General features: G+C 33.6%; 3 protein-coding genes across 3 annotated transcripts; 1 reads left to right on the plus strand and 2 right to left on the minus strand.

Annotated features, from left to right (window-relative positions):
* Positions 1-1,599: 1,599 nt before the first annotated feature.
* On the plus strand, positions 1,600-1,863 carry IAQ61_007469 (uncharacterized protein; the record flags this gene model as incomplete). Its single annotated transcript, XM_003842351.1, has 1 exon — positions 1,600-1,863. The coding sequence occupies one exon, from the start codon at positions 1,600-1,602 to the stop codon at positions 1,861-1,863; it is 264 nt and encodes an 87-aa protein (XP_003842399.1).
* An 18,034-nt stretch (positions 1,864-19,897) lies between these two features.
* Positions 19,898-20,704, minus strand: IAQ61_007470 (uncharacterized protein; the record flags this gene model as incomplete). The annotated part of the gene is made up of 1 exon (XM_003842350.1): positions 19,898-20,704. One exon carries the CDS (start codon positions 20,702-20,704, stop codon positions 19,898-19,900), a length of 807 nt encoding a protein of 268 aa, XP_003842398.1.
* A 3,165-nt stretch (positions 20,705-23,869) lies between these two features.
* On the minus strand, positions 23,870-24,297 carry IAQ61_007471 (uncharacterized protein; the record flags this gene model as incomplete). The annotated part of the gene is made up of 2 exons (XM_066097597.1): positions 23,870-24,146; positions 24,248-24,297. 2 exons carry the CDS (start codon positions 24,295-24,297, stop codon positions 23,870-23,872), a joined length of 327 nt encoding a protein of 108 aa, XP_065952094.1.
* Between the last annotated feature and the right edge of the window lie 197 nt (positions 24,298-24,494).

A 24,494-nucleotide genomic window follows, 5' to 3' on the forward strand; every position in this document is an offset into this window, starting at 1 on the left:
CTCGTACGAAGAGATTTGAAGAGGCACAAAGTCCAAAGTAGAACCTCGAGGGAACTCAAAAACAATGCTGAAGTCAGGGGCTGACTACCGCATGTCAGACACGAGGTCATGTTACATACTGTCGATCAAGCTCATAAAGAACTAGCATGAGGTTGATTTGAAAGCTGAAAGTTGACTTCAACTACTAGATAGCTACGAGACTTTGGGCGCTCTGGCTAATCGCCAGTGGTAGAGTCAAGGAGCTGACCTCATTTCTATCATTGAAGACACAGCTGAGTTTCATTCCCCAAAGATCTCTCTCGGTTGTACTGGTCGCACTGGGCTTGAGTGTCGTGCTTCGTTGTACATGGTCTCATCTTACACAGCATCGATCTGTGTAGACCGCACCCAGGTGGTACGATATCGCCACATCGAAAGATACCGTCTGAATCATCTCGTTGCTGACACGAGAAATTCCTTGGTGTTTTCTTAGTGACCAGCTACCTGGTCGACGGGCCCTGCACACAAGCCAATCTACCTCTTGTGGGAGCTAGACATGCTGTACGACTGGTGGGAAGGGTACCTGGATGTTGCTTCAAAAGTGATTGTGGAGTTACAGTCTGAAATAGGTGTGATTACAGTATCCTTCAAAGACTTTGTAAAGAGACGTGCGCAGCCATAGACCACAACTATCACGAGTGTCAATGAATCAGCCCTCATTATTTTTCTCGTCTCTCAAGTCCGTTTTGAGCGCATGACAAGGAAAATGGGAACTTTCTTAGCAGCATGCTCCTCCTCACTCGCGAAGTCAGGGGTTTACGTCAATCTCGCATGGATAGTATAGCATATCCTTGGAGAGCAAAACCTAGGCTAGATCATTCTTTATCATGATACCGATATCTCAGTCAAGTCTGCACGAGCGTATCAGCTTGTTCGGCCTCAGCTGAAGGATATGATTCGATCATTTGGTCTTCCAGATCGAAGCTAATCGGAAATTGAAGGCCTGCTGCATCTCGTAGAAGGAAAGGAAGGATGCACATTATGCCGCCGGCATGATAGCCACACCTAGCAGCGCGCCAGCGTCCCAGCATGGCCAAAACGATCCTCAAAAAGAGTATTACAATGCGTGAATATCTCAAGAGAGCAGGTGAAGTTTGAGCAAGTTCCCGTCACCTCTAAAACTCAAAGTGCTAATCCGAATATTCGTCTCACCTCTACGATCAGCCCACGGCAGTTCAACACCCCTTTTACATTCGCTCTTCGTTCACACCAATGGCCCGAAAGAGTCGTACGAAGAGTCGGTGAGATGATGGAAGATAATGTGCAAGGCGCATAGGGTGTCGGGAGATTCGAACCTGCCGGCAGTTTTGCGGCATGATCCTACGGAGCACTAAATAAAGGTGATAATGGCAGGTTTCTAGCCAAGATAAACAAGACATGAAGAAATTAGCGCCAAGCGTGGTTGGGTGAACGCTGTGCAAACGCGTTTGTACAGCTTGTTTTCTTCTATCCAGTGTGCAGTATTGTGGACATAATGAATGCAGCGATCCACACATGGTGCTTCATTTCGTCGAGAATTGGTACCCCACATGTCGAAGGGAATAGCCAGGCCCCACATACATGTGTTATCCGGGAACTGACCCCCAATCTGAGGTCGTGCAAGCCAGTGCGATAGCCAGTAGTCAAGATGAATCAGACAACTACGACATCGCCGAGTTGGAGACGCTGCAGACAGCCATAGACAAGACAGTATGGGTTCCTATTTACAGTATACAGTCATACTTGAAGGCAGGAAGCAGCATTATTGTACACCTGGAAAATGCTTACTTCTACACGGCTGTCTGCCCTGTAGGAAGAGGGAGTTCGGACTTCCAAGGTATGTAGGGAACATGCCTGCTAGTTCACGTGTAATCTCAAAGATATGCCGAGCCATTGGTGTTCTCAGGACACTACGGTAAAAAATTGTTTACTGTAGAATGGTACGCTAGGGGTTTACTATATAGGTGTAAACTGACCTTGTGTATACCTGTAAATAGGTTTAAAGTAGTAGTTTACTTTTTTATAGTATTAATATAATATAGTTTACTATAGACCTATTAGTAGAGTAAATAAAGTAGTTTATAATAGACCTATTAGTAGAGTATATTAAATAGTTTATAAAAGATAAAATATAAGTATTAGGTATAGTAATAATAGTATTAGATTTTTTTTAGTATCCTTATATAAACTACTAGTACGTTGTCGCCTATCCTATCCCTAGGCCTAACCTGCCTAATTAATAGCCTATACCTGCCTAATTAATAGGCCTAAAACCGCCTAATTATTAGCCTATACCTGCGTAATTGTAAGGCTATCTACTACGTACCTTATTTATTTTTAGAAAACTATAGTATAATATAAATTAAATAGGTATATAAGTAGTATAACTACGTAGTAATTAGTATAAGTTAGTACGTCTAATAATAGTCTAGCGTAACATATAGATAATATACTTACCTAATAAATGCTAGTATATTATATAGTAATAGTGTTAGTATAAAGAGCCTAGTACTATAAAGCTAGATATAGACCTATTATCTTACTTAACTATAGGTAGTTAGTCTTAGACTATCTATATTTATTAATAATATATAGCTTATTACTAGGTTAAAGTTAAGCGCTATATCTATAGTAAACTATAGCTACTCCTATAAGGTTAATAATTATTATTATTTAAATCTATTTAATGCTATTATTATCTTCTATTATCCTCTAAGGTTAGGCTAGTTAGCCTATAGCAGTAGCAGGTTATATCTATTGCTATTAAAGTACTCCTGCCTATTTAGAGTTATTAGCTAGATCTTAAAATAGGTGTATTACTATCCTAAAGAAGAGCTAAATATAGTTATTATAATTATTTCTAGCAGCGTAATATATAATAAACGTAGTACTCTAGGGGTAGTTACTATCTTTATAATTCCCTAAAACCCTAATAGTATACCTATTTAGAAGTATATAATAGTTATATATAACTATATCCTAGGCGCGTGTCTATATAGCATGCACTATAGTTATAATTATAGTATAAGTGTTATCTAGAATATATCCCTAGTGCGTATCTATACTACTATAAGACTTAGATTTTAGATAGTGCTCTTATAACTAAGTTATAATTATATTTTTATTAATATTATACTCTATACTAAGCCTAAGCTATTACGCGTGGATAATACACTTATATACTAGCATATTCTACTCTAAACTAATATACTTCTAGGAAAGAGAAGTTGCTATCTTCTTAATATAACTAATAAGCCTCTCTAAAGACTATTAGGTATAGTATATAGGTAGTCTAAAATCCCTAGTATTAGATATAAGGTAGAGTACGTAATAGATCTAAATAGAGTAAGATAGTAACTAGTCTACTTTACTATAGTAGTAGAGTAACTTATACTAGTAAATAAAATTCTCTACTAATATTTCTAACTTATTAATCTAGTTAATAGTAAACTCCCTCTAGCTTATATAGAAGAGTAGTTTATAGTAGCGTAGAAAGTTATTAGTATATTCCTTCTAAAGATAGACCTATATAGCTAGTGCTCTATAAGTAAGTATAAAAGTCTACTATTTAAATAAAGTCTATATCTTATATATTATAGTGCTTTATAAGGTAGTGCTAACTTAGGTTAGTACTAAGAAATAGGACTTATAAAGACCTTTATTAATTAAAGCCTAATTAGTGTTAGTAATAAGCTATAGTATAGTCTTATTATTAAATTTATCCCCTTTCTAGAGTTAGAATAAGGCTTTACGTATATTATAGGATATTACGTGCATAATATTAATAGGAAAGCTATAAGGAAAGTGTATAGTAGGGAGGTCTAATAGGATAGAGTAGTAGTTAATACTAGTATCTTAGTATAAGGTAGTATATCTAGAGGCTAGTATATTAGTCTATTATTTATATATATCTTTAATAGTAGTAGCTAAATTATTATATATAACTAGGCAAAGGGTATCTCTATTTAGGAAAGAGTATTTACTAGTTCTCCCCTTAGTTCCTTTATATAAGTATAGGCAGTAACTCCTTTTTAATATACTAGGCTATTTTATTCCTATAATCTCTACTATAGTTAGCCTATCTCTAGTTATTAGTATAAGGTAGGCGTAAAGGATAAATTCTTCCTAAGTGTCTATATTATATATATAAACTCTAACTATAAGTTAGCGTAATTCCTCTACTATTAGGTATAGCTAAGTGTCTATAAATTTTTTATTAAAAGTACTAGGTATAATAGTAGTAATAAGTATATTATAGTCTTAATCCTAAATAGATAGGTAAAGGTTTAAGATATATAGCACTACTAGTATAATACTTTATTATTTCTTAGGGTTCTTTACTATACCTACCACGTCTAATATAAGTTATAAAGCTAGATCCCTAGGGTCTTAGAAGTATCCTTTCCTACTATATTCTTAAAACTAGTCCCTATTATACACGTCTTAGTGTAAAGTATATTTGCTAGTAGGGTTAAAAGTTACCTAATATACTTTTAATTATTATAACTAATAACTATTATTATACTAGATACGTAGTTATAGAAGTATAGGGATATATTACTATTAATATTTTAATTTACCTTTCTTATTATACTAAGCTCTACTATAGGATAGGCACGTATAAGTAGTGTTAAGGTTGCTAGTAAAGGCTACGCACCTATTAGCATAATAATTAATAGATAGAAGAGTTATAGTATCCTAGAATAAGGTATATAGTATATGCTGCCCCTAGTAGATAGTATTACTAATATTAATATTATAGTATTTCTTTAAAGTTTATTATATCTTTTAGAACTTCTTATATAGAGTACCTATAAATATAGCGTATATATTAAGAGAGGTAGTGTAAAGTTATTAAATACGCTCTATTTACTTATAATATAGTATATGTCCTATTTACTATTATATATCCCCTAAAAGGTCCTCTAGGTATAGAACCTCTTTATCCTTATCTATAAGTTACATGTTATTATTATAGTTATCTATTAGGTCTACACTATTACTAGTAGAATTGCTAGCAGAATTATAGGAAGAATTAATATTAAGTACTCCTTATATATTATTAAGGTGTAATAGTTAACTAGCAGGGCGTCTAGTAGTCTATAGTATAGCGGCATCTTTAGTAGTAGTAAAGGGAATATTTTATTTATAGCACCTTCGCTAGTGTTATATATACTACTTTTAATTTACCTTATAGTATATACCTTAGTATAGAGTAAGATAATAATAACACTAGAACTTGTTCTATTAACTAGATATTTATAGGCAAGGGGTAGCAATTACCTACTACGTACTATCTATAATAGTTTCTACGTTAATATAGTACTTAGGGACATAGATAGTAGATATATAAATATAGATAGTAGTGTCTAATCTAAACTATAGTGTGTTCCTTTAATAAGCTATAATATAATTATGCTAGTCTTCTAGTATAATAGCTTAGTAGCGTGAACTTACTATTTTGCTATACTAGATAATATAAATATTAGTAAGCTATATATATATTAGTAGAGTTATAAAGTTTTATATTTATTATAGTTACTATAATAAACGTATTAGTATAGAAAGTAGACTTTGTGTTATCTTCTTTTATACTATATAGGTATTCTACTTTACACATCTATATATTCTATTTTACTATAAGTAGACGTACTAGATATAGTTTATCTTGCTATAAGTTAGACCTAATCTTACCTACTACTTAAAATAATACTATTAAAGATATAGTATACAACTGCGATCGCAATAGTTAAGACTACTAGAATAACTATCTAAACTATACCTAATTAAGGAAACTCGCTAAGCTTATAAGCTAACTCTTCTAACAAGACAAACTATACTATAGCAACTTTCTATAACTATCTTGTAATAACTAAACCTCTAACCTTATTATTACTATTAGACTTCTATAATAGGATATTTAAGTGTGTAGATATATAATTACTTAGAAGACTAATAACTATTTAAGAGTATAGTGTAACACTATACTCTACGCCTATATTCTATTCTACTTAGGAGATTTTGCCTTAAAATATATTAGTTCTAGGTGTTATAGACTAGCCTTAAGGGAGAATGCAATGAGCGTTAATAATAGTATTTAGTATCTTAAAGGAGAGATAAGCCCTCCACGCCTTTTTATAGGTGTCTAGTGTGTTTGCTTAGTAGTAGTGTTAGACTTAGTCTATCTTGTGTTAGACCTAGGCTTAGGTATAAGCCTAAGCCCTTTACATACCCCTAACCTTCCCTATAAACTATCGTGAAATTGTCTTTCTAGGGGTCTAGGGTTATGTCTCTATCCTCTATAATCTATATTAGGCTTTATTACTATATTTTTTAGTTTTATTATTATATCTTTATATTTCTTCCTAATTTGTAATAGGCCTATATATTAAGTAGTACGCGCGCGTAGCGTCTATGCGCTTATTTTAGTACCCTACTATAAAAGTTCTAATATAGCTATCCTACCCTACTATAAATTTCCTAAACTTACTTTGTTATATAATAGATTTTCTCTACTAATTAGCCCTCTTTCTACCCTCTCTATGTTAATCCTGCCTATTTAGCCTCTATTATATCCTTATCTACTACTACTAGTGCTAGTAGTAGGGATCTACTACAAGGTAGTTAGACCCTGCGCTAGGCCTACTAAAATAAGGTGCGTACTTCTACTATTCTCCCTATGTTTCCTATACTAACTTTTGCTTAGTACGCGTCTCCCTAAATATAGCTGCTTAGCAGCTTTATTATTTCTAGTAACTTAGATAATAAGGAGTATAATAGTAGCTTTATAAAGCTGCTTCCCTATAATTAATATATTAACTAGCTTTATCTTTTTAGTAAGTGTAACTATTAGGAGGGTAGTAGTAAGTCCCCCTTAATTTTTATTTTCTTTATAGCAAGTTCTAACTATATCTAGGGTATTTATGCAAGTCTTATTATTGTAGTTACAAGACCTATACTAGGTTAGAGGCTATACTTGCTAATAATCCTAACGTCTGCTAAGCCCTTTATAACTAGCTTTAGTTTTATTATAGTTACTAGGAGGATCGCCTCTATATTATAAAGAAAGGGACCCTTAGAACCTTTATAGGAAAACCTACTAAAGGCACTTACTACTAGTTTGTGCTATAGTTCTACTAGCTCTACTATTATTTTAAGGATCTTATATTAAGGGCTTAAACTAATAATACTATTACTCTACTTGCCCCTACTACCTACTTACGCGCCTATAATTAGTATTAGCTTAGTACTATTATTCTATCTACTACTAGTACTTTAGTATTTCCCCTTTAGTCTACTATTACGCCTTTATATAGTAGTTATAGCAATAATAATATTATATAGCTTGCTGCTACTACTAGTATTACTTTCTAGCGTATTAACTAGCGTATAAACAAGACCTAGGCCTAAACTAACCTTTAAATTAATAAGCTTAAGAGCGCTACTAAGCGCACTACCTGCGGTATTAAGACTCTTATTATTAGTATTAATTTTCCTTTATTCCCTTTATATATATTCTAATATTAGCTTTCTTTAGGCCTAGGGTGCTACACGTTAGTAAACTATTAAAGTACTACCCTCCTCCTACTACTACTACTACTACTACTTATACTTGTTAACTAAGTCGTCCCCTACCTATACCGCGCGCAAGCGTTACTACTATTACTAAGAGATATAGAGGCGTTAGAATAATATAAATAATAGTTTAGAGGGAGCTAGGGGGGGGTTAGTTATAGATAGTAATAGTATAGACACTACTGCCTAATTATTAGCTGCCTTATAGAACTTTAATAGTAGGGCACTTACTTAGAGTGTTATTAGGATAAATAAAAGATATCTCTAATACCTTTCTACTTCTTAATTATAACAAAGGTCTAAGTTATTATTCTAGTTTTCTTCTATACTTGCTTCCTAGCTTTTATACATATTAGGCTATTATTATACGCGATATCCCTATACTATTCCTTAAACCTATCTAGAGCCTTAGTATCCTGCACTACCTCTAGTAGGTGCCATGTTAGATTAACATACCCCTTCTACTTTACTAGGACTTAACGCTTCCCTTTTCCTCTTGCATTCTTTACACAAAGGATCTCTTCTACTTCCTATTTATCTAGTATTACGTCTTTATTTTCTAGAGTAACTATAGGGCCTAGTTATAAGTCCTAAAGCTTCTAGCTTAGTAGCAGATTATTAGTAGCTCTCTCTAGCAGATCTACATGCATAGTCTTATACAAGTTCCCTAGTAAGTCTAATACTACTATAAGTAGAGTAGGGACTTCTATTACTTTATACTTTACCTATAGCTAGTTAAACTTTTTACTTAGTTAGTTTATCTTTATATTACGCATTGTAAACTAAACTATATTACCTTTTAGGAACTTTTTAGCTAGCTATTAGGACTAGTTTATTACTTCCTATTATTATTACTATTAGAACGTAATAGCAGCTTACGCTAGCTCTACACCCCTCTATAGGTGCGATAAGAACGCTATAGCCTCTCTATAAGGATTCTTAGGCTTTACTAGTAGTAATATTTACTTTTATAGAGTATCTATAGTATACCTATTTAAAAGAAGATTTAGGCTAATACTAGTTATACTAGAGTCCCTATTATTAAGTATAAGTTAGTAGGCTAGCAGGTAGTTAAGCTAGTTAGTCTGCTTAAAGCATACTATTATACGCAGCACTGCCTACACTTCTTAGTTTGCCCGCTCTGTCCTACTATCTATCTAAGGGTGGTATATAGTAGATAGTAACTAGTTTATCTTTATTATCTAGTATAATATTATCTAGAAAGATCCTAACTAGTTAGAGCCTTAGTTAGTAATAATAGAGAATAGGAAGCCCTAGAACTACTACTAGTTATCCTAGAAGATCCTTGCACAATAATTAGCTACTATAGAGACTATTACTTTAAGCTAAACGTATTTAGATAATCTATTAGTAATAACTAATAGGAACTAAGGTTTGCTATTATCTTTTGTAGGTAGGTTAACTATAAAATCTATAGATATTTAGGACTAGTATTATAACGTAACTAGTATAGGTTATAACAGACCCTATTAGCGTTTCTAGGAGATATAAGCACTATAATAATAGTAGTTCTAGATATACCACGCAACGTCTCCTAATATTCTATCCTAATAATAGTTATAGCGCAGTATTTAAAATATTATATTCTTTCCTAGATATCCTACTAAACCTAATTTATATACTTACTATATAATAGTAGTTATAAGGGGTTCCTATATTAGTAACTAAATAACGCCCCTCTAAAGCAAAGTGCTGTGTGCGCTAATTATACAGTCCCTAATCTATTACTTTGTGTTAGCTAGAACTAGGAAAGACCTAGCGCCTTTCTAAACTATATTAAGACGCACTTAGTATATCTTATCTTCTAATACTGCTTTGTCCTATAGTGTCTATATATACAGGTTAGTAAAGAGGCTAGCGCCCTTTAGTAACTTAGACGCCTCCTCTACTTCTAATACTGTAACCTAGATTAATTTAGGGCGCATTACTAACTATAGTGTTGCTTTAGAGGAGTTTAAATCTTATAGTTGCCTACTTAAGGTATTAGGTTATCCTACAAGATAGCTAGGTCTATACTATAGGATATACTAGTATTTTAAAGGTTCCTCTACCTAGCAGCACTATTGCTTGCTTAAGCTTTAAAGGCTAGTAAAGTACTCTAGGTTTTTATAGTCTATAAATATTATAAATAGCTTATAAACACTCTATAGCTCTACTAACTAACTTTTAAGACACTTAATAATAGCTAGTAATTCCTTATTATATATAGTGTAGTTTTATCTCTCTAGTGTTAGTGCTATAGAGTAGTAAGTAACTAGGCGCTAGACGCCCCTAACTTTTTATAATAAGCAACCCCTAAGAGCGTATCCTAAATAGTCTGCTTCTAATAACGTTTCTTTAGCTAGGTCCTATTACGCTAGTACTAGTCTAGATATAAATACCTTTTTTAGTATATTAAATGCACTCTATTCTTTCTCTCCCTATTAGAATAGGGTGTCCTTCCTAGTTAGTTAGTTTAGAGGCGCTACTACTTTAGAAAACTTTGCGATAAAATCGCGGTAGAAGTTAGCAAAACCTAGAAAACTCCTCACCTCTCTTATATTCCTAGGGGATTCCTATTCCTGTACTGCCCTAAGCTTTTTAGGGTTAGGTCTAAGTAATTTACCTACCTTAATAATATAGCCTAGGTAGCGTACCTCCTTAATATAGAACGCATACTTCTCTAAGTCTAGGTGTAGTCCTACTTCTTTTAATAGTATAAGTATATGCTTTACTTTTTCTATATAGTTAAACTAGTCTCCTCCTAAATAAATTAGGATATTATTAAGGTAGGCTATTATATATAATCTAAGTAACTCTATAAGCGTAGTATTAATATATTATTAGAAAGTAGATAGTGCACTACTAAGACTAAATAGATATACTAACTATTTATATAACCTAAACTAGGTACAGAAAGCTATTAAGGACTTATAACCTTTTACTATTCTAACTTTATAAAAGGCAGCGCGAATATCTACTTTTATAAACTAATTTACGCTAAATAGTGTGCGCAAAGTTTCCTTAATAAGTAGTAGTAGGTATTAGTCTAATATTATTATGCTATTAAGTATCTAGTAATCTATATAAAGGCGCTAACTACCTAACAGCTTCTTTACTAGCAACACTAGAGCTCTAGCTATAGAAGAGCTTACTTAGATCTAGCCCTTGTCTATTAATCTAGTAAGTTGTGTTCTTAGTTCTAGCAATTAATTACGAGATATAGGGTATAGGGGACCCTATAGGGGGTTAGGCTAGGTTCTATCTAGGAGAGTTATTAACTAAATATAGTAATCTATACTACCCTAATAGGGTAGCAAACCGCTTGCTAACTCTTTATTAAATAGGTCCTTAAACTCTTGCAGTTCTAGTAGCAACTTTATCTTTCTAGTTTTATGCTTAGGCTTATAGGGAACCATGCTATTAGCAATATAGATAGTGTGTATATTAATAGGACTTCCCTTATTAACACTTCCTAGATATTTTATTAGGTGTAAGTTATATATTACCTGTAAAATATCTAGTATATTTATTGCAAAAATTTGTACCTATATATCTTCCTATTAGGGTCCTTAATTTAGTAACCCTGCTATAACTAAACCTAAGATAATAGAGATATAGGTAGGATATAGGCGTCTCCTACTCTCTTATACTACTATATTTCCTACCTTCCTAATTATTAATTTGCCTTATAGAATATCTATAATAACGCCCTCTCTATATAGCTATAGTCTGCCTAGTATTAGTTAATAGGAGAGACTAGGTACTATATAGGCTAAAAGCTAAGACTACTAACTATCTAAATTATAGTCTAATACTACTAACTATAAAATTCTTGTACCCTTAGTAATTCCCTAGGCATATTATAAGGGTTGCAGGGGAATATCTATAAAGTTCCTACTAATCTATCTTACTAACTTTTCCTTAACTGCACTAAAACACTAGCACCCTAAATTAACTATTACTTGCACGTTCTCTACTCTACCTAGGAGGAGGGGAATAAAGAAAGGAGGATTATTTAACCTAGCCTTAATATCTAGGGGACACTTAATAGCCTCTACTATTAATAATTCCTCTATTATAGTGTCCTCCTTATACCCCTAACTTAGCCTAAAGTTAGGGGCGGCTAGTTTCCTAAATTAGGGCCGCTTGCTAATACTGCAACTATCTTAACACCTACTAGTTATAGTAATAGGGTATTAAGGCATTCACGCACAAAATAACCGCCCTATCTACACTAGGTATAGACCTTAGCTAGTTTCTGTGCATTAAACAGGTCCTATAGGATCTAGTTAGGACGTAATATTAGCAGTTTAGTAGGTACACTTAATAAGGCTGCTACTTCTACTATATTTATATCGCTATCCTAATCTAAGTTAGACTTCTACTAGGGTTCCTTAGACTTACTAGCCTAAAGAAAACCTAGTTCTAGAGAGGCTATTTTAATATCTACTATAATTATCTTGTATTCCTCTATAGCTACGTTGTAGTTTATCCTAAAGACTCCCCTATTAAGGGAAACTAAGCGCATGTAACTATTAAAAGATTACTAAAGTTATAAAAGCTTCTATTTATTATCCTAGTATAAACCTCCTAACTATATAAGGAGCTGCACAAAATTTATAAAGAACTCTATAAAAGGCTAATTTTAGCCCTAATATAAGTGTTCTAACGTAACTTAGGCGCGCTCCTGCCTGTAATAGTTACTATAATAGAATGCTAGGTAGTCTAGAAACCTACTTATATCCTAACGCTTGCGTGTACTATCCTTAAAGTATAGTGCTATAGCGCGCTAGACTATAGGTAATAACTAGGACTAAATATATATAAATCTTGCCTCCTTATCCCTAATAAAGACCTTGTCTGCACGCAGTTTAAACTCTATAGTTATTTACTAGGAGGAGAAGTTTGCCTTAGTGCTATTATATAGCAAGCTAACTAGGAAGGGTTTGTAATATAAGGTAGGGGAGGGCAGAGGCAGCATATTATTAAACCTAGCGGGCTTAGAGGAGGGTTAGGATAGAATCTAATTGCGTATTTCCTTATTCTGTTAACGTAGTATAGCTATTATAGCAGAGTCTTAAGCCTATTATTCTATTAATCTATAGACCTGTTGTATTAGCCTTTCTACTATATTAGGTTGCACCTAGTTATTCTAAACATCTAGCGCGTCTATCTCTTATTACTATTATAGTATGTTTAGAAGAAGATACTAAAATATTATAGACTAGCCTTAAGGGAGAATATAATAAGCGTTAATAATAGTATTTAGTATCTTAAAGGAGAGATAAGCCCTCTACGCCTTTTTATAGGTGTCTAGTGTGTTCGCTTAGTAGTGGTGTTGGACTCAGTCTGTCTTGTGTTAGACCCAGGCTTAGGCATAAGCCTAAGCCCTTCACACTAGGATAGATAATTAACTTTAATAGATTATTAACTTAAATACTTAGGACTATTACCTTAAAAATAGTGTAGAGAAGCACACTAGTCTACGTCTATTATATATCCTATTAGATTGCAAAGAGTGTTATAACTATATTATAGAACCTACAATATTAAATTAATTAGTTTAGAATAGCTCTTTCCTTAACTTAATTAGATCCTAGAGTTGTATTTACTAAGATTATATTTATAAGGATAGGCTAGAGTAACTTAGATAGTATATTATCTATATAAATAGTACTATAATATTAATACTAATATATATCTAATTTAAAAACCTCTAAGTCTAATCCTACATGCTATAGCAATATTATAGTAGTTAGGGAGCTTACTTTACCTTTACTATATAATCTACCTTATAGAACTCTACTATTAAGTAGTAACTTAGCGTATCCCTCTATAACCTTAACACCCCTATCCCCTTATCTACTTTATTAATCCCTCCTATTACCTTCTTTGCATAGCTTCTTCTTCCCCTCTTGCGTTAAAGCTGCTTATTAACTACGCTAATTAAAGTTACTTATTAGCTACGCAGTCCTAAAGTTACTAAAACTCTAATAGAACTAAGTCTCCCTCTTTTAAAAGTAAATAGATAGTTTACTAAGTTATAGTTAGGTACGCTACCTATATAGGCGTATATATAAAGATGCTTATTAACTACGCTAATTAAAGTTGCTTATTAGCTACGTGGTCCTAAAGTCTCTAAAACCTTAATAGAACTAAGTCTCCCTTATTTAAATATAAATAGATAGTTTACTAACTTATAGATAGGTACGTTGCCTATATAGGCGCATATATAAAGCTACTCCTTAATTACACTAAATTAAGTTGCTTATTAACTATATAGAACCACACACGCTATCTATATTACTAAAACTAAGTCTCCCTTATTTAAAACTAAATAGATAATTCACTAAGTTATAGTTAGGTATATTACCCGCGTAGGCGTAAATCTAAAGCTACTCCTTAACTACGCTAAATTAAGCTGCTTATTATCTACGTAGTCCTATAGTTTTTACTTATCTTAGTAGAACTAAGTCTTACCTTATTTAAACGTAAGTAGATAGATTACTAATTTATATCTTAGGTATATTGCCTGCGCAGGCGCAAATCTAGAGCTACTTACTAGAGTGCTATAAAAGCTGCTTAATAGAGTGCTATAATACCTAGTTTAGATAAACTTGCAGTCTAACTATATTATTAATTAGTGCAACTCTATTAAAGGCTATAGTAGTTATATCTTTAGATAAGTAATTAATCCTACTATAGACTTTAATATATTAATAACTTATAAGTCTACCTAGCGCTCCTAATACTATTAACTTTATCTTTAGTAGATAGATAGTTACCTATCTAATAATATATCTATAGTTTTATACTAGCTATTCTTGTCCCTATAGTATTCCCTTAATATTATTTTATTAAGTTAGTTAGTATTAAAGGGATTAAGATATACTAGATACTAGCTAGGTTATAGTAGCGTAAGGACACTATACTAGGCGTAGTACTAGTTATTAAAACTAGCTTAAGTCTACCTAATAAGTAGTTATAGTAATACACGCGTCTCTCTATCTTTATATTACTTAGGGAGACGTCCCTATTAAGTGCTTACACTTAAGGTAATAAGGTAGTACCTTCTCTATATTATTATTCTATTAATATTATTAAGATAGGTAGTACCTCTAAGTTAATAAATGCTATAATAAGAGTTGTTATAGTTAGTAGCAGTTACACTTAGCACTATCTAATAAGCTCCTAGAGCCTATAGTTTATATAATAGATAAGTAGTAGGTTAGTATATACCTATACTTCCTAAGGATCTATAGTCTCTGTAGAGGATAGTTAGACCTAAGCTAAACTTAACACTTTACTTAACTAGTTATTTAATAGATTTTAAATTAGTAATCTTAGCTAGAATTAGGACTAGTAGTTAGTAGTTACTATTATAGTAAGGCTAAGGATTGTAACCTTTAGGCTTCTAAATAATAGTATAACTAGTGCTAGTATTATACCCCTATAGGAGCTAAGGAGTTATACCTATCCTTAATAAGGCTAATAGGTAGTGTTAGTAGTAGTAGTATATAGTCTTTTAGTTTATTAAGGGCGTAGTAGTTTATAATTATAAGTATATAGGTAGGTATATTAAAGAATAGTTAATTATACTAGTACGCTAGTTATACTTATAACTAGCAGGTAGAGTTAGTTAGAGTTAAAGTAAAGTGGCCTCTCTTTAGTAGTAGTCCTAGACTATAGGACTAATTATTTAGGTCTACTAACTATAGGTTATCTACCTATCTTTAGTATTACTTAGTGCAGATTAGACTATTATAGGCGTAGTAGGGCCTAGACTACCTAAACTTAATCTCTATATAGTATTAGGGGATAACCTTATATTCTTAATTACTTATAGTCTTTCTTTCCTTTAGAGTATTTAGTAATATTTACTTACTAGTAGTAGAGGTTCTCTTTACCTAGCTATCTCTTAAGACTTTATAATAGAGATATAATTAAAGGGGTTTCTTACTATAAATAAGTATAGGCTAGTAAATTAGGGGCGTTAGACACTATTTATAGTGGCCTTTTTAAGCGTTATAGAGACTCTTTTAACCTCTTTCTAATAAAGGTAGGACTAGCTTAGGCTACTCCTAGATAATCTGCTCTACTTAAATCCTTACTTAGTATTAGTTTCTTCTCCTTATACCTTAGTTAGCCTTATAGACTAAGGATATTCTAAGAAAGGTTTCTAGGCTACTATAAGACTGTATTGCTACTATTCTATATAAAAGAAAGCTAGTCTAACTAGTGTAGTCTAGGTAAGATAGCCTGTTAATAGTATAGTTAGCTTATTACTATCTACTATTAAAGGGCTTTATACTATAAGATATACTATCTAAGATACAAACTTGCTATATTATAATAGATACGTAGTTCTCTACAGGTTACTATATAGGAGGGTAATCTATTTCTCCTTATATAGGTTATCTAGTTACTACTAAATTTATCTATATAGAAAGGAGTAATTCTTTAATTATATAATATACTTATTTAACATGTCCTATTATATTATGCTTATATATAATATATCTATTATAAGTTTATTAATACTAAATTAAACAAAAGCTTCTATAAAGATAATCTTAACTTTAATAGTATACTATTAAAGATAAAGAGCCTCTTCTTCTATAACTAGGCTTTCCTTAGTAGGGACTACTACATCTCGCGGTAGTTAACTAACGTATATAATAGCCCTATTTTTTATCCTAAGCTAATATATATTAGTTCTATGCCTAGTCTAGTAAAATATATTAACGTGTGACGTATAGTTAATAGGGTATCTAAAGGATAGATTACCCTACTTTTAGAATACTATAGTATAGTAGATAGGTTATTACCCCTAAATTTAGTAACTTGTAATATTATCCTCTCAAATAGTGTTATAGTTACTATATTAATCTACGTTAATTCCTAGTCTAGTATAACTTATATGCTAATCTAGGTTATATAATAACTATGTTTTAGTAAACATAAACTATATATAGCTAATATAGGTTAGTAAGAGTGTATTCCTAGATATTTATATCTTACTCTATTAATGCGACTGTTGTACTCTAGTATATAGAGGAGTAGGTAAATAAAAGGATATAGTATAAATCTACGTAAGCTAATATAACCTGTTAGCGTTAGTTATAATAAGTAATAATAATATAATTATAGTAATATATATAAATTATATAATAATAATCTAGTGTACTCTAAATTAATTCTTAACCCCTTGCACACATATATAATGCAACACGTTAGCACACCCTCTTTACACTTCTATTACACTAATATAGCATAACTATAGTACAATAACTTATTGTTTAATAACTATATTATAGAAGCATATTAGCACAAAGATATAGCTAAAGATAATATGTTATAAGTAATAGCAACAACACTAGTGCACGAGTTGCATATAATAATATACCCTTTCTATCTATAATAATATATTTATAATATATTAGCTTTACTTACAACCTTATCTACTATAAACGCCGCCTTTGTTCCTAACACTGTCCTGCAGTTAATATAGGATTTAAGATCCTATTTACACAAAATACTAGAACTGCATAGTGTCTGCCTATAGCTAAAATTAGTAAGTAATAATCTAATTATAGTGTAGGTAGCAATATATACACCTAAAGTGTTTGCCCTATAGATCTATATATTTATAGTTAGTAAGAAGGGTATTAATAACCTTAATAAGTGTATCTATAAGGCTATAGACATATACTTTAATATAATCTAAGACTAACTATTTAGCTATATTTCTAACTCTAAGTAGACTAATATATAGGACACTATCCTTACTAAGTATCTATTTTTTAGATATTTTAATAGAGTATAGGTATTAAAATAGCTTATATAGTAGACCTAGATATATAGGAATAAGAACTAACACTCTAAACTAAAACGCAAGTATATTATCTACCTCTTTAAATACACTAAACTTACTATTATAAAGGAGCTATTATATATAATTATGCTATACTAGGTAATAATATTGCTACCCTAATTACTTAAATATTTACTATCCTATAAGGCCCTAGCCTAGGGAGGTCTATTATATATAAAGGTCTATATAGATACTAATAGCTAACCTCTAACTTTATTTATAGTAGTTTAGGTATATACTATAACTATATAGTAGCCTAGTTAGGATTCTATAGTAACGCTCCCTAATATTTAAACTAAGACTTATTATAGGCTAGGAGTAAGCTAGTATTACCTTATCCTATTAAATATATATAAAGATAATATCTACCCTAATCTAAATATACTAGTAGTATTACTAGCTTTAAAGACTAGGGTGCCTAGGATAGTAATAGTAGCGTTTTTAGGAGTTAGTATCCTAACCTAATAGTTAGTGTGCCCCTAGCTAGTAGTGTTAGATTATAATAAGTACTAGTATAGCTAGATATAAGACTATAAAAGCAAACCTATTTATATAATATACTAGCCTAACTAAATAATTCTACTCTAGATACTTATAAAAACACGCCTATAGAAGATAACTATAATATACTACTAGATATATAATAACGCTAACCTTATACTATTATAGACTCTCTAATAGAGACTTTAGATTCTACTCTACTAATATAGACTTATAAGAATACACATGTTAGGAATATAAAGGCTAGGCGCAACTATATAACTAAAGCTAAGGCTAAAGGTAATAGTAATAAGAGAAATACTTCTAGAGTACAAGGCCTAAAATTATAGTAGTCTCTAATATAAACTAGAGCATCTATTATAGATGCCCCTTATATAGATAGTAGTAGTATAAGAGAGCTAAATAATAGTAATAGTAATAATAGCATCTAGGTTTATAGATAATTATAATATAAGAGGGTCCTAACTATATAAGTTAAATAATATATATATACTATATTAGTATATATAAATAATATAATATAATATTACTATATATCCTATACTACACAAGCTTACTATATTATACTACCCCTTTACTACTATATATAATGTAGTATATATAATAATATATACATATACCTAACTTTAAACTAATATACTACTAAAAAAACCTATAATATATATAGTGTAAGTAACTAACTTACCCTAGAATATTTATAATATAGAGTATAATCTTTAGTAATACTACTATACTATAATATAGGAGTGTTGTTACAATAGGTAGCTTTATAGAACTTACTAACCTATTATTATAGGATATTTTAGATTATAATTTTATATACTAGGTATACTACCTAGTCTCTTAGTTATTATTATAGTATACCTAGGCAGCGGTATGCTGCACGCCTATACCGCCTAGGTATCTACTAGTACTAGTTCCTGTATAGTAACCCTACTAAATTATACCTACTACGTGCCCTCTATCTATACTAAATTTTCCCCCTAGGTGCTATATATCTATCTACTATATAACCTATAATTAGGTATATTATATAAACTATATTTAAATAGACACTAAAGTTAATATATATAATACTAATAATATATAAACTAAAAAGTGGTTTACCTTTATAGAATATATAGTATAGTAAACCCTATTTAGGTTTACTTCTTATACTTAAACTACTTTGTGGTCTACTTTAGATAAATATGGCTACTGTAAACCGGTTTTGTACCGTAGTGGGAGCTGAGGTAGGATTTAACACTGGTCCGGTCGAATTCGGTACAATACGGGAACTAGCAGGCTAGTGGCCAGATGTGCCGTTAGCCCTTCGTGTTGTCTCTGCATTGACATGTTTGACCAGGGATTGCTCTTTTTTAGGCAAGTTGATGGTTGATACTTCGAGTTAGCACCAGCCGATCCCGCCACATCGGGAAAGCTTACTAGAGCTTGCTACAGGTAGGAAGCTGCTCAGGCCTCCATTTTGACGGGTGAAAATGTTTTCCATCAGGGTTTCACCGAAAAGCTGAGATGGCCAGAGTCTAGTGATTGTTCCACTGCTTGGCCACAGGAAGAAGAAACTCGTTAGGCATGACTAAGACCTAACAACAAGTTACTAAATTCTACAACATACCCCATGGAGACTACACATGTGAAATCTAGCAGTATCTATTCATTTTACCATGTTGGCGGGTATTGAACCCATGCAGACCAGCCTCAGTCTGTTGCGGTGTAGCTGCTTCTATACAGGAAACGATATTATTCGTCAAAGAGATCAAAAGTTCGACTGGAGCTTGTCGCTGCTGACCTCATTGTGCTGTTGGCATCAAGGTAGATGGAGCCGGCCTGCCTTGTGCGTGTCGCTGAAACCTCGAACAGGATGAAGAGGAGCTGCAAGCTAGTGCGCAGTAGGACCTTCGATTCCTGCTACGAGGCGTTTTTCCGTTATTCGATGGTAGTTTCTCGCATTTTCTTCGTCAGCTCCTGCTCTTCAAGCTTGAGCCGAAGTCTTTCAAGGCGTTCTTGGAGGACCTTTTCAGTCTCCTTGAACTTTTCCTCGAAGGCTTCATCGTCGTCCACTTCCTTCTCGCTGTATTCTACGGCTGTCGGTGTCTTTTCGCCTTCACCGCTTGTCTCTTCCGCTTCCATATCTGATCTTGATTGATGGTTGGCTGCTGGTTTGCCGTTTTGAGAGTCTACAGCTGCAGCTGCAGCCGCAGTCGCAGCCACAGTTACAGTTTGTTTCTTTTCTTTCATCTCTTCAGCTGTTTTTAGACATAGTTCGAGTCTGTTGAGGCTACTCTTCGGCCAAAAGGCTTTGGGATCATAGTCTTTTGGTACTGTCTTTGTTCCCTCTGGTAGAATCACCCAGTCCAGTTTGGTATCAACGAACATGTGCAAATCAGGTTCCATTAGACTTGGATAATCCAGAGTTCCCACATAGAGGTCGGCTACAGCTTCGCCGAAAATGTTGTTGCTCCATAGTGCCACCTTGCATTTTGGACATTCCACATGCCGGTCGAAGCGTCCAGGCTTCTTTTCTCGAACGATTGCTACTGGCGTGGTTTCTGAGATAATACGGATGTTGGATACCTCGATGTTGAGGAGGAGGCCGAATGCGCTGCCCGAAGACTTCTGGCAATCGGCGCAATGGCAGGCATAACAGTAGAGCGGAGAAGTGAGCAGCCGATATCGAACCGTGCCACAAACGCAGCTACCAGTGACCGATGGAAAACGTTTAGGGGCAGACATGGCGCGGTGTTCACTTTTAGAACAATCTTTTGCTAGCTGGACGGTGCGTCTTTGCGTTGCTGTAAGGCTCTGCGGGAGAGAACCGCAACCTTTGAAAGAGATCCAGGGATGCCAAGACGCTAAACTCGTACCGTACAGGTGCAGACCAAAGCGGCCATCTCAACAGTTGAAGCATTCGACGTCTCAACCTTACTTTGCCATCTCAACGCTTCACATCAACAGGAAGAACCAAATATGCACGTTGCTCGAGCCGAAATGCCTCTCAATCGTGCTGTTTCTTTGGCCATCCTCGTGGCCCATCTGTTCTGCACTGGCTGATTTTCGATGAGACGAAATCGCCGCATCTGATGGCCTTGGTCGCTCGTGGGTCTGACTATCTATCTATACAATGAGGATGCAAAGCATCTATTCCTGGATAGCGGTACGCGTGGTTACCGGAATTGGGGCATCCGAATTGCGGCCCGTGTGCAGATCTGGGAAGATCAGTGGAGGCTTTTGGCCGGCCCTTGAAGAATAACGTGATCCACCACCGAGCGCCCACCCCCACCGAGCGCCCACTAACACCAAAATCACCAAATTTTCAACACTAAATTTCTTAACAACTATAGCACCTATTAATAACGCGCTTATAGTAATTAAATCCTTAACTCTTAGAGAAGATTTTATATACTTAGAAATAGTAGAAAAGTATAGTTACTTATAGTTAACCTTATCTAGACGCTACTAGAAAATTTAGTAAGTATATACTACTACTCTACTAAATAGTTAAATACTTAATACTATATAAGAAAGTAAGCTTATAAAGTATATTTAAGAGCTTTATAGGCAAGGATTACCCCCTATATAGACTATTATTTAAAATTTTATAACTAAAATAATAAGGAATCTAGTAAGTAAAAATTAGGTATAGCGCTTTATTAACTACTATAATATTAATCTTATCTCCTATTAGGCTACTAGGCTTAATTATAACTACTTTAAAGCTAATTCTACCTTTAAGTATAACTTATACTTTAAGCTTTTATATTAAAAAATAGAGTAATATAATATTAAGAGTTAGTATATCTATAATATAGATAAGAAGGGTTTTCTTATTAGAGTACTATTAAAAACTAAATATATATTTAATAAGAGCGCCTATAAGTAAAGAAAGATTAGAGCTATACTCTAGGATAGTAATAGGGAGTAGATTACTACTATAGCTTGCATATGCGCTAATAGTACTACTCTTACCTCTACCCTTATTTATTAGTCCTAATCTAGAGCTCTATAGGATACCTAGTTATAAGATTTTAACCTATTATAATACTAAGCTTTCTTTATAGGATTACTAAGTAGGTAGATAAGCTACACCCTAGGGGTATCCTAGCTTAAGGAGGTGTTTAATTATAAGATAAAAGCTAAAGCTTATACTTTATACTAGCTCCTTATCCTTAATAGCTATAAATCTTATATAATAATAGAGTTTATTAAGTACTATAATAAATATAAGATCCTACTTATAATATATCCCCCTTATAGCACTTATACCCTTTAGCTACTTAATATTATAGTATTTGCTCCCTTTATAGCTTTATATAAAGCTTAACTATCTAGTTTTCTAGATAGCTCCTAAGGGCTTACAAGTATTACTAAGAGAGATTTCTACTAGTTATTTAATACTATATAGAGCAATACCTTTAAGGAAAAGCTAATATTAATAGCTTTTAAAGTAATAGGTATCTTACTACTTAACCCTAATATTATCCTTTTAAGGTTTAAAGCACCTATAAATAATAGTAACTAGTCTTCTTTAAGTAATAGTATAACCTTAATATTAAGTATAAGTAATTAGAGAAAGATAGAGTAGTTACTCTATAATACTATAATTAATATCTATAATAAATAGTTAAAGAAGCTTAGCTAGATAATCTATACTATATTAGTAAGAAATACTCTACTTAACTATAAAAATAAACACTTAAGGGCTACCCTAGCTAATAAGAAGAAGCGTAGGAAGCGTAGTAAACCTCTATTATTACCCCCTAATAATAATTATAGTAGTAGTGCCTAATTTATTTTACTATTAAAGGTAAAGTAAGTATTTAAACTTTAAAAGTAAAAGAACCTTAAAGAATAAAAGCTATAATACTAAAAAAGTAAGGTAATTAAGCTTTATAAGTAATAGAAGCTTACTAAAGCTTAACTTATAGAGGAGTATTACCTAAATTAAGTAATTACTAAGAAGGAGTAGGAGAAGAAAGCTACCTAAAAAGCTACTACACGTAATAAGTAGAAAACTACTAAGTAACTAGAAAAGTAACTCTAAAATAATATTAAAACGTCCTAAATAGGTAAGAGGTAAATCCTTAAGCCTCCTACTATTATACTAGCTAAGGTGGTTAATAAGGAGCTAGTAGAAGAGGATATAGTAGTAGAGGTAACTTTATAGCATAGGCGCCTAATTAGACCCCCTAAAAAGCTGCTTATATAATCTAAAATATTTAATCTACTCTAATAGATCTAATAATCGCAACTCTAAGAAATCTTGTAATAATAGCTATTGTGGGTGGCGCAATATCCTTATTTAGTGGGTGGTGGATTTTGGTGTTGGTGGGCGCTCGGTGGGGGTGGGCGCTCGGTGGTGGATCACGTTACAGACCACAGTAGCGCCGTGGAGCCACTCGACTACGGCTGCTGACAGGCTTCGTATCAAAGCCACCAACACTCGAACAGGCGGTACCATAGTACCGTTCCTTGTATGCACAATCGGCTATTTTCGACCTCGTACATTCCGCGCACAGCCCATCAGAACGTCTCGGTTCCCCTTTTCTTATCGAGCCCAGATCCACATGGATACGAGCGATGCGAAATCTGCGCGAGGATCTCTTGAATCCAAGAAAATGCAGGATATGGAATAACGTTGTGCGCGATTCAAGCAATGATAGACGAGTGGACGTTGTGAAGGGGATATACGCTAAACCAGATCTGACCCGGGACGAATGACCCCACGTTCATCTACATTGATTGTCGGCTCTCATCGTCTATATGAACTATGCCCTGATGGAACCTCATAGATGGTATATTCAGTGACATCATGTCAGATAAGAGTGCAATTATGATCACCAGCACTTGGTGTGTTTAGGCATTACTACGTGTACCGGTAAGTTGGCGACTGTCAGAAACTCAACACACAAAAATATTGACACCCACAGCGTACAAGGCCGAAACCAGCTCGCGGACTTCGGACCGATGGGCTTGAGCCGCAATATTCCTGTATGAAGCTAGCATGGACGTGATAGCCGCATCGGCCAACCCAGACCCCAGTACATGAATATGGGCTAAAGATATGTGTGACGAGGATCCGTCAATTCCAGCTGCAATGAATTCTGACGTGTGTCTATCCTCCGAAATCTCCAGGGCCACATGCTGTCGGTACGTGAACCCTGAGAACGGCTCCGCGCTGTCGTGTTACCATATCAAACACCAATACAAACTATGCGCACAGAGCATAAACTTGTTCTTTGGTTTGATCGACTGGAACGTGTCGATCGAGTCAGCTACCTGTGACTAGGTAGGTAGTGGGGCCTCTGCTGGACGTACAGTAGCATCATCAATGACACCACTGTGAGTCTGTGAGCAAGTGACTTCGTGGTATCACTATCGCATCCCATATTATGCACTTTGACGGACCGAGTCTTACCATCCCAGATACAGGGTTCAGCCGGACGGCAGTTGCCCTCGTGATAGCGCAACGTCTTTCAACTGCACAGATGATTCACTACCAGGTACTCTCGGCATATCAGCGGCG

This window comes from Plenodomus lingam (genome assembly GCF_022343315.1).
Source record: "Plenodomus lingam strain CAN1 chromosome Unknown contig_3, whole genome shotgun sequence".
In the NCBI taxonomy this organism is placed as follows: Eukaryota; Fungi; Ascomycota; class Dothideomycetes; order Pleosporales; family Leptosphaeriaceae; genus Plenodomus; species Plenodomus lingam.